Source organism: Macrotis lagotis, chromosome 1 (assembly GCF_037893015.1).
Source record: "Macrotis lagotis isolate mMagLag1 chromosome 1, bilby.v1.9.chrom.fasta, whole genome shotgun sequence".
Classification (NCBI taxonomy): Eukaryota; Metazoa; Chordata; class Mammalia; order Peramelemorphia; family Peramelidae; genus Macrotis; species Macrotis lagotis.
The window spans coordinates 639,774,148-639,786,962 of NC_133658.1; the positions used below are offsets into that span (position 1 = coordinate 639,774,148).

The 12,815-nt window shown below is 33.6% G+C and overlaps 1 protein-coding gene across 11 annotated transcripts in view; it reads left to right on the plus strand.

Moving 5' to 3' along the window:
- MBD5 (methyl-CpG binding domain protein 5) overlaps nt 1-12,815 on the plus strand; it is a 390,335-nt gene that overhangs the window by 346,761 nt on the left and 30,759 nt on the right. For 10 of the 11 annotated variants that reach the window (XM_074215120.1, XM_074215116.1, XM_074215118.1 and 7 more), the window contains 3 exons: nt 997-2,022; nt 3,888-4,099; nt 6,024-7,235. In XM_074215120.1, the coding sequence (XP_074071221.1) occupies nt 997-2,022; nt 3,888-4,099; nt 6,024-7,235 (2,450 nt within the window). The remainder of the gene's footprint in view (nt 1-996; nt 2,023-3,887; nt 4,100-6,023; nt 7,236-12,815) is intronic. The other variant, XM_074215124.1, reaches the window with a different exon arrangement.

The following is a 12,815-nucleotide window of genomic DNA, read 5'->3' on the forward strand; positions in this document are numbered from 1 at the left end:
TGACATGTGTTATGGAAAATATAGTGAAATGCCTATCATGTTATACTTCTTTTTTTATTCAAAGCAAATTTTCATTTTAAAATATGAAATCATTGGCATTATTTTAATTATGTATAAAATCTCAATAAGAATTAAGATAAGAAAGAGTATAGTCAAACCTCCTTAATTTTGAATATTTAAGGTAGGTCAGTTTGAATTAGTAAAACCTGTCATCTAGCCAACCCTGTTTTCCTAAAATAAAAAATGGCTTTGCCAGTAATCTAATTAAATGACTGGGAAAAGAAAAGAAATTAGTAGAGTTAAAAGTTTGAAATAATTTAGGGTCTCAAAAAGTTAGAAAAATGTGCTATTTTCTGATTCATGATGATTAGCTATATAACATCTGATAAAATACAGCACTTCAAATACACAATCCTTTGCTCAACATCAATAAAATCTGTCTACTAATTGAAAAACTTTGAGGATGGGGTTGTACATAGTGGGGGAATAAAGCAGACATTTTGTAACAAAGTCAAAAGGAAAATGCGTATTAAAATGTTGTGAGATATGCATTTTTAATGTCAAAGTTGAACAGCAACTTCACTTTGAAATGAACAACTTTTCTTAAGTTTTCATATACCCATCAGTTTTTTTGTCTATATAGACAGACAGTTTTTCCCCTCCTGGGGAAAAAATACTTTAAGAAATTAAGTTGTGTTATGTTCAAATACACATTTTAGCTTAAATTGCTAAGAAAATTCATCAGAGGTACCTTTTCATCTACTCTAAAATTAAAATTTATTTGAAATTAGCAACTATTTCTTAATGTGTAAAGTTCTTTAAGACATATCCTTTGAATAAGTCAAGGTAACTCTTTTTCCAACCTCTATTGTCATCATTACAAAATGATGAGTTCACTTTTATGGTGAAAACTACTTTAATGGTTCCCTTCTATAACCATTATGGTACAACTCCCTTTAATAGTCACAATTAATTTTGGCCACTTTTGTATTTTAGGAGGTTCAGGACCATCATCATCCATAGCCATAGCTGGCACCAACCAACCCGCCATCACAAAGACAACATCTGTTCTTCAAGACGGTGTTATAGTTACCACTGCCACAGGAAACCCACTGCAGAGTCAGCTGCCCATTGGGAGTGATTTTCCTTTTGTTGGCCAGGAGCATGCACTTCATTTTCCACAAAACAGCCCTTCAAACAACAATCTTCCGCACCCTTTGAACCCCAGCCTCCTCAGTTCTCTACCTATCTCTCTTCCAGTGAATCAACAGCATCTCCTAAACCAGAATCTATTAAATATCCTGCAGCCTTCAGCAGGAGAAGGCAAGTCTGAGGTCAACCTCAACCCTTTAGGTTTTCTCAACCCGAATATAAACGCTGCTTTAGCTTTTCTCTCCGCTGACGTGGATGGGCAGGTATTGCAACCTGTTCATTTTCAGCTCTTAGCTGCCCTGCTTCAGAACCAAGCCCAAGCAGCTGCCATGCTTCCCCTGCCATCTTTCAATTTGACCATCTCAGATCTGTTGCAACAGCAAAATAACCCTTTACCCTCATTAACACAGATGACAACCCCACCAGACCATTTGCCAAGCAGTCAGTCAGACAGCAACAGGGCTGAGACCCTTTTAACCAACCCCCTGGGGAACCCTTTACCCAGCTTTTCAGGCAGTGACACTACTTCTAACCCCCTGCTTCTCCCCGCTGTCACTGGGGCCTCGGGATTAATGGCCTTGAATCCCCAGCTGTTGGGAGGTGTCCTGAACTCGGCATCGGGCAACACCGCTAATCATCCAGAGGTTTCCATAGCAACCTCCTCCCAGGCAACCACTACCACAACCACTACATCATCAGCAGTGGCAGCACTGACTGTCTCAACACTTGGTGGGACAGCAGTGGTGTCAATGGCAGAAACATTGCTGAACATATCTAATAATGCTGGGAATACACCTGGTCCAACTAAACTCAACAGTAACTCTGTGGTGCCACAGCTACTTAACCCTCTACTGGGGACAGGTCTGCTTGGTAAGTTAAATGTTTTCACAGATTTTTACAAAAGAAATTTTTTTTAATTCTACTTTATCCTTTTGAAAAACTCCATTTTGTCACACTAGTGTTAGTCATGTTTTTGTTTTGTCACAGATAGTTAACAGACTAAAAACTAATACACACAAGTGTAATCATGCACATTTTAAAATGACTTCACTCCCCTTCCCTAATTCCAGTAATATTTAAATATCATTTTTAATTTGTTTTCTTTTGTCTGATAATTCTAATACCATATATATATCTATAAAATACTCCCATAATTCAATAATCAGTTAATTATTTTAACAACCAGTCATATTCATTGTGGCATCACAGGGTTTGTAAAATTCCTGTACTTTAGACTAGATATTATGAAGGCATGTTTTCCACAAGAATGTAAAATAAGGAACCTGCAAAATCACATATAAAGCCCTCAAAGTACAGACTTACACAAGTTCAAAGTAACCAATCACCCAAATAGATATTGCCACTGGCTTTCCTCAGACATTTTTCTTTTTTATGTCTTTATTGTGTTCCTTTTAAGTGATTCATGTAGATACATTCCTCCACAAAAAAGAAGCATTAGCAAATAGTTTCAGATTTCTAGATATGTATTTTGTATTTAATCATAGCAATCTGTTTTTGATATTAAAATCAAATTCATTGAATCCATTTTTTAAAAGAGCTAAAAAGCATTATTGGAGTCAATATTTTTTTAAATAGGATATCCCTATCTAATCCAAGATAGAAGTCCTACTACTAATTGTCCTACTACAGGATCTTTGACCTGTTCCATTTTCAACCCAGTACAGCCCCCACCCCCAAATCTATCACCCTTAGTTTCCCCGGGAGTTGACTTATAAATATATGCTACAAGTTTAGCTGAAATCAGTATTTTTAAAACTATATAGGAGAATTGCTAGAACCTTTACTTCAGAATTCAGAATAACTGTGTGTGTGTATGTGTATATATATATATATATATATATATATATATATATATATATAAATTTCAAATTAGGTTAAGTAAGATTAGTAATAAATTTGCAGTTTCATGTGCAATCCTATTTTAATATAGTATTTTATGGAAATACTTGTTTTATTCCAACAATTAAAAATAAATAAATTTTTTACAAAATAAATTTACTTAACAAGTTATCCTCATCTGATTTCATAATGATTAATTTTCAATATAGTCAAAAAAAACTTTTTCCTACTGTGATGATAACTTGACTTAAAAAAAATTCAGGGCCTCAGACACTTAATAATTACCTAGCTGTGTGGCCTTGGGCCAGCTACTTAACCCCATTGCCTTGCAAAAAATAAATTCAGATGATAACTTTTTAAATTTTTCTTACCAAAAATGCAGAGTTATAAATTGTTTGTTTAATTTTATTTGGCATTGATTAAAAGTTAGGATTTTACCAGTGAACTTGATAAGCAAAAAAAAAATGTCATAGGTGCATTTTCAAGAGAGGACAAATCAATACACACAACTTAGTGTTTTCAAAGTTAAATCAACATGTAGCTTAATGTTTTCATAATTTCTAAAAGTTTTTCAATACAAAGTCAAAAACTTTATGGAAGTTTTAAAAATAGCTTTAATAAAGCAATCCCTCCAAATTTTGTTAAATGGAACATTGAAAACAAGGGTGATCAGAATTGGTACCTATAAGAGGTGAATAACATGTGCAATCATTCCTTATATCTTTCTGAGAGTTGAAAGAGGGGGGAACAATTGATTACCTGTGTAATTCCAGCATTTAGTATTTGATTCAGGAATGGCTCTGGTCGTAAACAAACGCTTAAGGACTTTTCCATAAATCATGTTGATTTATATTTTTGTGTTTTTGAAATTACAGGTGACATGTCATCAATAAACAATACTTTGAGTAACCATCAACTGACTCACCTACAGTCACTATTAAACAGCAATCAAATGTTTCCTTCAAATCAGCAACAGCAGCAACTTCTCCATGGGTACCAGAATCTTCAGACATTTCAAGGGCAGCCCACAATTCCTGGTTCAGGCAACAACTCAAATCCTATGGCTTGTCTTTTTCAGAACTTTCAGGTATTTTACAGTTAATTTTTTTGTTATTTGATGATAATAATAATAATAATAATAATAGTACAAGGGGACAGGGTTCATAGTAGTAATAGCAATAGTAAAATGTGTTAACTCGTATTTTATAGGGATTTTTCAAATTATAAAGTCCTTTCCTTACAACAGCCCTGAAAACAAGCTATATATATTTTATGTTCCTGATTTTACCAAGGCAAAAACTGAAATTCAGAATGGTTAAATAATTTGCCTAAAGTCCACTTAGAGGACTTGAATTCCAAGCCCATTAATTTGAACTAGACTGGGCTGTCTTTCCTTCCTGAATAATTTAGTAAAATTTTTTGTAAGAAACAATGTATGTGGGGCGGCTAGGTGGCACAGTAGATAAAGCACCACCCCTGGAGTTAGGAGTACCTGGGTTCAAATCCGGTCTCAGACACTTGTTAATTACCTAGCTGTGTGGCCTTGGGCAAGCCACTTAACCCCATTTGCCTTGCATAAACCTAAAAAAAAAAAAAGAAACAATGTATGTGATTAAACATTTAAATGGATTATTATTTTTTATTAGAATTTATTTTAAAATCTTTTGAGACCTGTAAGTAACTCTAATAAGAGCTTGATATGCCCTTATAAAGTATCTTAATAAGGAAATGTTTATAACCAAAATAGATAATATTGGCATTTGAAAAAGTAAATAAAAATATTTTGAGATATTTAAATAAAATGAAAAATTGGGTTATAAATAAAAAGAAACCACTCAAAATCACAACTTATAAATATTTCAGCTTGCTTCTTTGCCATGTTGGGGAAGAGGACAAGAAATCTAAATTCAAAGAAGAATATCCATAATGGGTTTTTGTAAAGGTGTAAAAATGTCTTGCCCTTAACCCATCCTCCTTCCCTCACCTTCCAACTGTCTTAAGTATAGGTCATTGTAGCCCCAAACACAGTTCTGAATCTGGCCTGCCTTCATCTCAAAGGTAAGTCAGAGGAGCAGCCCACTAATTGTTCTCCAAATTCTGCATTAACACAAGTTCTCTATACCAACTAGTAGCTTTGGTTTGTTGTCCAAAGCAGAACAGGAAAACTTAAATGCTTTAGGATTCAGGGTTTATGAGTTTTGGGGGAGAGTGAAAAATAAATAGAAATGTTTTATATTAAATGATAGAAAGATTTTATATTAATTGGATAATTAGGTTTTTCCCTCTTAAGTTTGCTGGGTAAAAATCAGGTCCTTGTTCTGATTTTTTAAAAAATAAATATTTTTTAAAACCTGACTTTTCTTAAGCTTTCCTTTGTAATTTCTTAACTTGGCATAAGAAATTGATCACAATAAATCAGTTGTAATATAGGATAGCTAACACACTTCAACAAAACTGGTCCACTTTATTATAGAACAATTAAGAAAATCATTTCACATTATTTCTATTTGAAGACTTCTGAATTGTAAATAATAGGACTGTATAAAAGTTCACTGTTTAAGAAAAGGTGATTTATCATTATAGAACAACTAGGCATGTTAATAAATTAACATTTCTTTCAAATTTCCTATTTCCCTCTTGAATTTGAATAGTGATGACTTTGTGTTCTTTACCTCTTAAAATCCATAATCAAAAAGTATATGATAGTAAGTTTTTAGAGCCATCATTTATAAATATTTTATATTTATTCACCTCAAAGCTAGTTGCTACAGAGATATTAGTAAGAATTAAGACATTAACATTCCTAAACAAAAACAAAAACCTGATCTTTCTTACTGTCAGTGTAATAACATAAAATATTACCGACACTGTCATTTTTCATTTTTTTTTGAATCTCTTTATGTTTCCTTCATTTTTCATCCTTATTATCAATTAAAATATGAAAATGTAATCTCTCTCAGTGAGAACCCTCGTGTTTTTCTCTCACTGTTTCTTTTGTATATTTCTTTAAGGTGAGAATGCAGGAAGATGCAGCTCTCCTAAACAAAAGAATGAGCACTCAAAGTGGTCTGACAGCACTTCCTGAGAATTCTAACACTACACTTCCTCCTTTTCAAGATACAGCTTGCGAGTTGCAACCGAGGACTGAGCCAACACTGGGACAACAGGCAAAGGACAGCCTCAATGTGGCTGGTCAAGGTGATGCTTCAGTAGATGCAATTTACAAAGCAGTTGTAGATGCTGCAAGCAAAGGAATGCAAGTTGTCATCACCACTGCAGTGAGCAGTACAACTCAGATTAGCCCCATTCCAGCTTTGAGTGCCATGAGTGCCTTCACTGCCTCAATTGGTGACCCATTAAATCTCTCTAGTGCTGTCAGTGCAGTAATTCATGGAAGAAACCTTAGTGGTGCAGATCACGACAGTAGACTAAGAAATGTAAGAGGGGCTCGCCTCCCAAAAAATCTGGAGCATGGGAAGAATTCAAGCGAGGGAGAAGGATTTGAGTATTTCAAATCAGCAGGTTGCAACACACCTAAAAAACTATGGGAAGGAGAACAGAGTCCTGGTGGAGAGATAAACAGATGGAAGTGTGAGGAATTTTTAGATCACTCAACTCATATCCACATAAATAGTCCTTGTCATGAAAGGCCTAATAATGTGTCCACACTGCCATTACTTCCAGGAGAACAGCATCCAATTCTGTTACCACAAAGAAACTGTCAAGGGGATAAAATGTTGGAAGAAAATTTCAGGTATAACAACTACAAAAGAACTATGATAAGTTTTAAGGAGAGACTGGAGAACACTGTGGAAAGATGTGCACATATCAATGGAAATAGGCCTCAACAGAGCAGAGGGTTTGGAGAATTGCTGAGTGCTTCAAAGCAAGACCTAGTCATGGAGGAGCAATCTCCAAGTTCCTCAAATAGCCTGGAAAGTTCTCTAGTTAAAGACTATATCCATTTTAATGGAGATTTTAATGCCAAAAGCATTAATGGGTGTGTGCCTAGCCCTTCGGATGCGAAAAGCATAAGTAGTGAAGATGACCTAAGGAACCCAGAGTCCCCTTCTTCAAATGAGTTAATACATTATAGACCAAGGACGTTTAATGTTGGCGACTTGGTCTGGGGCCAAATAAAAGGACTAACTTCATGGCCTGGCAAATTAGTACGAGAAGAAGAAGTTCACAATTCATGTCAGCAAAATACTGAAGAAGGGAAGGTATATCAATCTCTCTATGTTATACTTATTGTCAATACTAGCCTTGTTTATCATTCAATTTTTGCTTGATGTCACTTTTATGATCGGTTTTATCGTGTTTGAAATTTTATTTCTTGTTAACTCATTGCTGTTCCACAAAATCAGAGTATAAATGAAGAGGTGATTCTAGTTACCAAAATGACAGTAGCCAGTGAAATAAATAGCATCTGTAGCACAGAGGAGGTTCAAGGGACCTCCCACCCATGATCCTAATTAACAATTGTTGTCAAGTATTCTCACCTCTTCTATATCCACAAAACCCTGCTTGTCATGCAAAAGGGACTGGAGGAAAAGTAGACTTTGATGGCAGCAAATGGCAAAAAGGATTGAGTAGCTGTTGGAAGCACAGAAGTATTGTGCTCTCTCTAGTTTCCTGAGATGATCATGTTTATTTCCAATTGAGAATGCCTCTCCATTTCCCACCCCCACATATATAGGGCAGAAGAGAGAAGTTAAAGAACACCATTATTATATGCTGGAGGTATTTTCTGAATGGTGTCTCTTTATAGTCATTTTTCCTATCCCTTCTTAACATATGGAAGTATTTAGAATTGTAGTCTGGTTCTGATTAACTCAATTCAATCACATAAATTAAATGAAAACTCCTTCCTGAAACTACTGTTCAATTTAGAAGAAATTAGTATAAGACCTCAGACCTTTTTTCCACATATGAAAGCACTGAATCAATTTGTAAAATTTAAAAAGAAACTTAAAAACAGGTTAAAATATACATTTCTGACTAGAAACAGATAACTGTACAAGTGCTACAAATATGGTGGGACAATGTAATTTTTGTTCTTAATCTTGCAAGAAGGTCTTGAGGATTTGAAAGTAATTTGTATCATAGCTTTTTCTTAAATTCATAGTGTAAAACTTATTCAACCTAACTCAGGCTTATGATTCACTTAGATTTGGTGGCAAGAAACTACCAGTATTTATGTAATCTTTACATTAAGAAGTCTGTCTTTCTCGAAAATCATAGCAAATAGTTTCGAGTGTTTTGCATGTAACAGCTAACTAATATACACCTAAAAGAACACTGTGTGGTAATGATGGCTCTGGCTTTGGTTTAGAAGATAATTCAGCACTTCTATTTACAAAGCATGTTATTCTCCAATTCTTTTGAGACCAGAGACATCCATTCTTTAAGTTGATAAACTCAAACATTTTTATTCTCCAGTGTGTACAGTAAATAATTGGAGGCAACTAAAAAGGGCTTTTGTCATACAGATAGAATCTCTCCAAACAAAAGATTTAGAAAATAATATTTTGCTGTCTTTATATGCAAGCCTTTAGTGTACATTAACTTAAGAAATATGACAGCATTTGTTCTCACCTTGAACCCATTCTTTCAGTCATAGCTGTCTAGCTGAAAATAATGTTCTTTCTTCTCCACAAAATAAAGGTTTGGTGACTAGAGCACCAGCCCTGGACTCAAGAGGAACTGGGTTCAAATATATTTCACATTAGATATTGACCCTATCCCTCAGATTGACTTGCATTTGCAAACTTATAGCCAGACTTGAACTGTTTGCAGATGTTCAGGAAAATGATACTTTCAGGGATTTCATCTATTGAAGAAAAAAAATTTCTAGAAATTTTTATTTGGTATCATGTTAGTGAGCAACTAACTCAAATCTTTGCCAGAATTCTAAGAAAAGTGATCCCAGTTGATGATAATGATAACTTTCTTTGAAGTTCTACTAACTAGGTCTAAAAACTTTTCAAGCACTATACTTCAGCAGTCATTGGAAGATAATAGATAGAAACAAAAAACTCAGTTAAAACTATCCCCCAAACTTCTCACTTATGACTTTAAATGTGCAAATACTGGTCTGAAAAGAAAAATTAAAGGAATCCTATTATAGTGAAAAATCACTCTGTAATATCTGTTTCCATGTTTTAATGACCAGATAGAATTCCATTTTTAAAATCTGAAATTCTCATTCAACCAGTTAACAGGTATTTATTGAATATTTTAAAATGTACTGAGAACTCTGTGTTATAGGAATTTCAGCCCCTATTAATATGTTTTACTAATGAGATACAATTGCAATCAAACTAAAAATTTTAAGAAACAATTGTGTTTATAAGACCTTTATCACAGTTAGAAGGGCTGATTTCTAATCTCACTGTCAGAGTTTACAGGATTTAGAACTGAAAGGACATTTCATTTTGATAGGATATATATCTATAATACTTGAGTACATGTGCAGTGTTAAATACTCTTAAAATTTAACATATTTTCTAAATGTTATGATGGAATAGTTTTGAGGCTTTTGAAAAAATTTAGGTTGGTAACATTGAAATATTGTATTGAGGCTTTATGAATGAAATTACTTTTAAGGCTAGAGTGAAGAAAATTATAAAATACTATGGATTATTATGAATAACTTTTTCACTGTGATTTCCTTTCTAGATCCTTCTTTCCAACAATACAGAGAGATAGATAGATAGATAGATAGATAGATAGATAGATAGATAGATAGATAGATAAATAGATAGATAGATAGATAGATAACTTGACATCTTAGAGAAATGCCTAGGATACGATAAGGTTGAGTCTTGCCTAAATCATACAGTTAAATTTATTCAAAGTAGTACTTATACTCATCTATGTCTTTCTAACTCAAAAGCTTCTGCTATTCCACGTTGACCTTCAGTAAAGATCACGTAGATGCCATTTACTGTTATCCCTGACCATTTTCCATTTAAATGCTATTATTATATCTTGATTCTTCTACCAAAAAAGATGGGGCTATATCCATGAACCTTCCAAATACTGTTGAATAGAGAAAATGTTATTTTAGTGATTAAAATTGCTGGTTGATACCCGATAAACATTACAGCTACTCTCTTAGTACTTCTCCATGTTTTCAGATTACATTGGTTGTCTCAGGCATATCTAAGGAAGGATGCCAGTCTTCATTGCTTGCTCCACAGATATGGAAAGCACTACGGTGAATTATGAGCAATATTAGATTTTTAATGTTAAATGTAGTAGAATCATTATTTTTCTGCACATTAAGCTTTTAGGATTTTCCATATTTCCTATGCAATAGTATTTTAAAATATAACTTTATCATGTTTTAACTATCAAAGTATGTTTCTGTTATGACAAAATCCACATCCTACTAATATTAAATTTGTGATGGTTTGACATTTGCTTTTGCAGTAAATTAATGAAGTAAGGATTTATCTAAGTAACTTAAGTAAAAAAGATTATAGAATATATGTTTAACCTAAGTAAGTTAAAAATAAATTGTTTTTAAGAACTTCAGCCCATTATACAAGTTAGGAGAACGGATCACAACTGAATCTTAATATTCAAACAATATTCTTCTTGGAAATATTTTCAAAGCAGTATTTGCTAAGTACACTTAAGAGTTTGATTTTTTTTAAATTTGTTTCCTTAATATATTCTAAAATCTAACTTTCTATTAATTCATATTGACCTTCCCCATATTTTATTTTAAAATACTGGAGTTTTTCTATATTTGTATTTATGTAAAATATTGTTAGACAATTAAAATCTCATTGGTTATAATTTAACATCACAGAATGAAAGGGGTAAGGCCTAAACAGGAGAGTGACTTGCATTCAGTCAATGGCAAAGCCAACACTAGAGATGAGGCATTTTGATTCCCAAGCCATTGCTCTTACAACCACCCTACACTGCATTTCACTGCCTCTTTACTAAAATGTTTTTCTCTTTAGTTTTGTTCAATGATTATTTTTATGAAGAAAAGCAAAAGCAGGAAGATGAATGCTTGGGGCAACTAGATGACACAGTAAAATAGATAGAACACTGGCCCTGAATTCAGGAGGACCTAAATTCAAATCTGGACTCAGACACTTAATAGTTATGTGACCCTGGTCAAGTCACTTAATCCTGATTGTCTTGCCAGTTGCCAGATACACACACACACACACACACACACACACACACACACACACACACACATATGGATATATATATATGTGTGTGTGTGTGTATATATATGTATACATATACATCTATGTGATATCTTGTATATATTTGTAATCGTGCTTGAAATTAATCATATTCCTTAAAATGCTCCTTGTAGAGGCAGCTAGGTGGCACAGTGGATAAAGCACCGGCCCTGGAGTCAGGAGTACCTGGGTTCAAATCCGGTCTCAGACACTTAATAATTACCTAGCTGTGTGGCCTTGGGCAAGCCACTTAACACCTTGCCTTGCAAAAAAAAAACCTAAAAAAAATGTTCCATGTATTTAATCCTTTCTTTTTATATGCTAGATGGTTTCCATAGTTAAAGCTCATACTTATTTTTGTTAGGCAGAGAAACTATCAACTGTTCACAATTCTAGTTCAACATTGTTTTATAATTAAAACCCATAGTGAAATGGGTTATCAGGGTCATTTCTGTTGTCAATAGAAAGAGTTTAACTAGAGAATTCAACTGACATCATTCAAAGAGTAGGTCATTTTAAAAATTGAGATAAAGGTCTTAAATGTGAAAATTGTACAATGAAATAATAGTTCAAGATTGTGATTTATAGAATATTGTTGCTATTTTTTTCCTTACCTGAATTCAAAATCCAAACACTCTTTGGAGTAATATTGCATCAACTAGCAGTAAAAACTCAGTTTTCCTAAAGTTTAGATATAACTTCATTTTAAGTACTCTTAATTTAAGTGAGAATTTAAGTACTCTTATCAACAGAATCTCCTTGAAGAGGAGAGAATCAAGGGAAAAACCTAGGTGAAAAGTTTGGCTTTGGTTATCAAGGCAATAACAAAATAGAAAAAACCAAAGAAAATTGAGAAGACAGAAAAGATTTTAAAAGTGAAAGATAAAGAAGCAGCTGGATGGTGCAATGGATAGAGCACCAGCCCTGGAGTCAGGAGGACCTGAGTTCAAATCTGGCCTCAGACACTTAATAATTGACTAGCTGTGTGACCTTGGGCAAGTCATTTAACCCCATTGCCTTAAATAAATAAAATAAAGATAAGTCAGTACAAAACCTGATAAAGACTTAAAAACTGACAATACTGAGCTGGAGTTAGTAGTCATTGTTAGTTTCTGAGGCAGATGAAAGAGAAAATGATGGCACATTACTACATGGTTAGTGTTACCCAGCACAAAATAATGAAGACATATATTTATATAAAGAATTTACTTGTGAATACAAACAATTGGATCATATATTTGAAGCAAATGCATAATTTTGTTTTTGTCGTATGGTCTTCATTCTCAAAAAGGACCGTGACATGCATGTGAATTGGAATTAAGTTAGAGGGCAGTACAAAGTCACCAATCTCACTTTCTTCTCCCAAGGCATCTGGGTCCAGTGGCCATATGTTACTCAGGATAACTGGAGATAACCCTGGTTAGCAGTCTTTAATCTTTAGGAACACAGACTAAGATATACAATTTCATTTTTTAAAAGGATCAGTCTGAGATTTTTCTTTGTCACATCAAAATTAAATTAAACCAATTTGGTAAAAGGTAAAATCTGTGATTAGAACCAACTGTCTATAAAGGAAAAATGATTTGT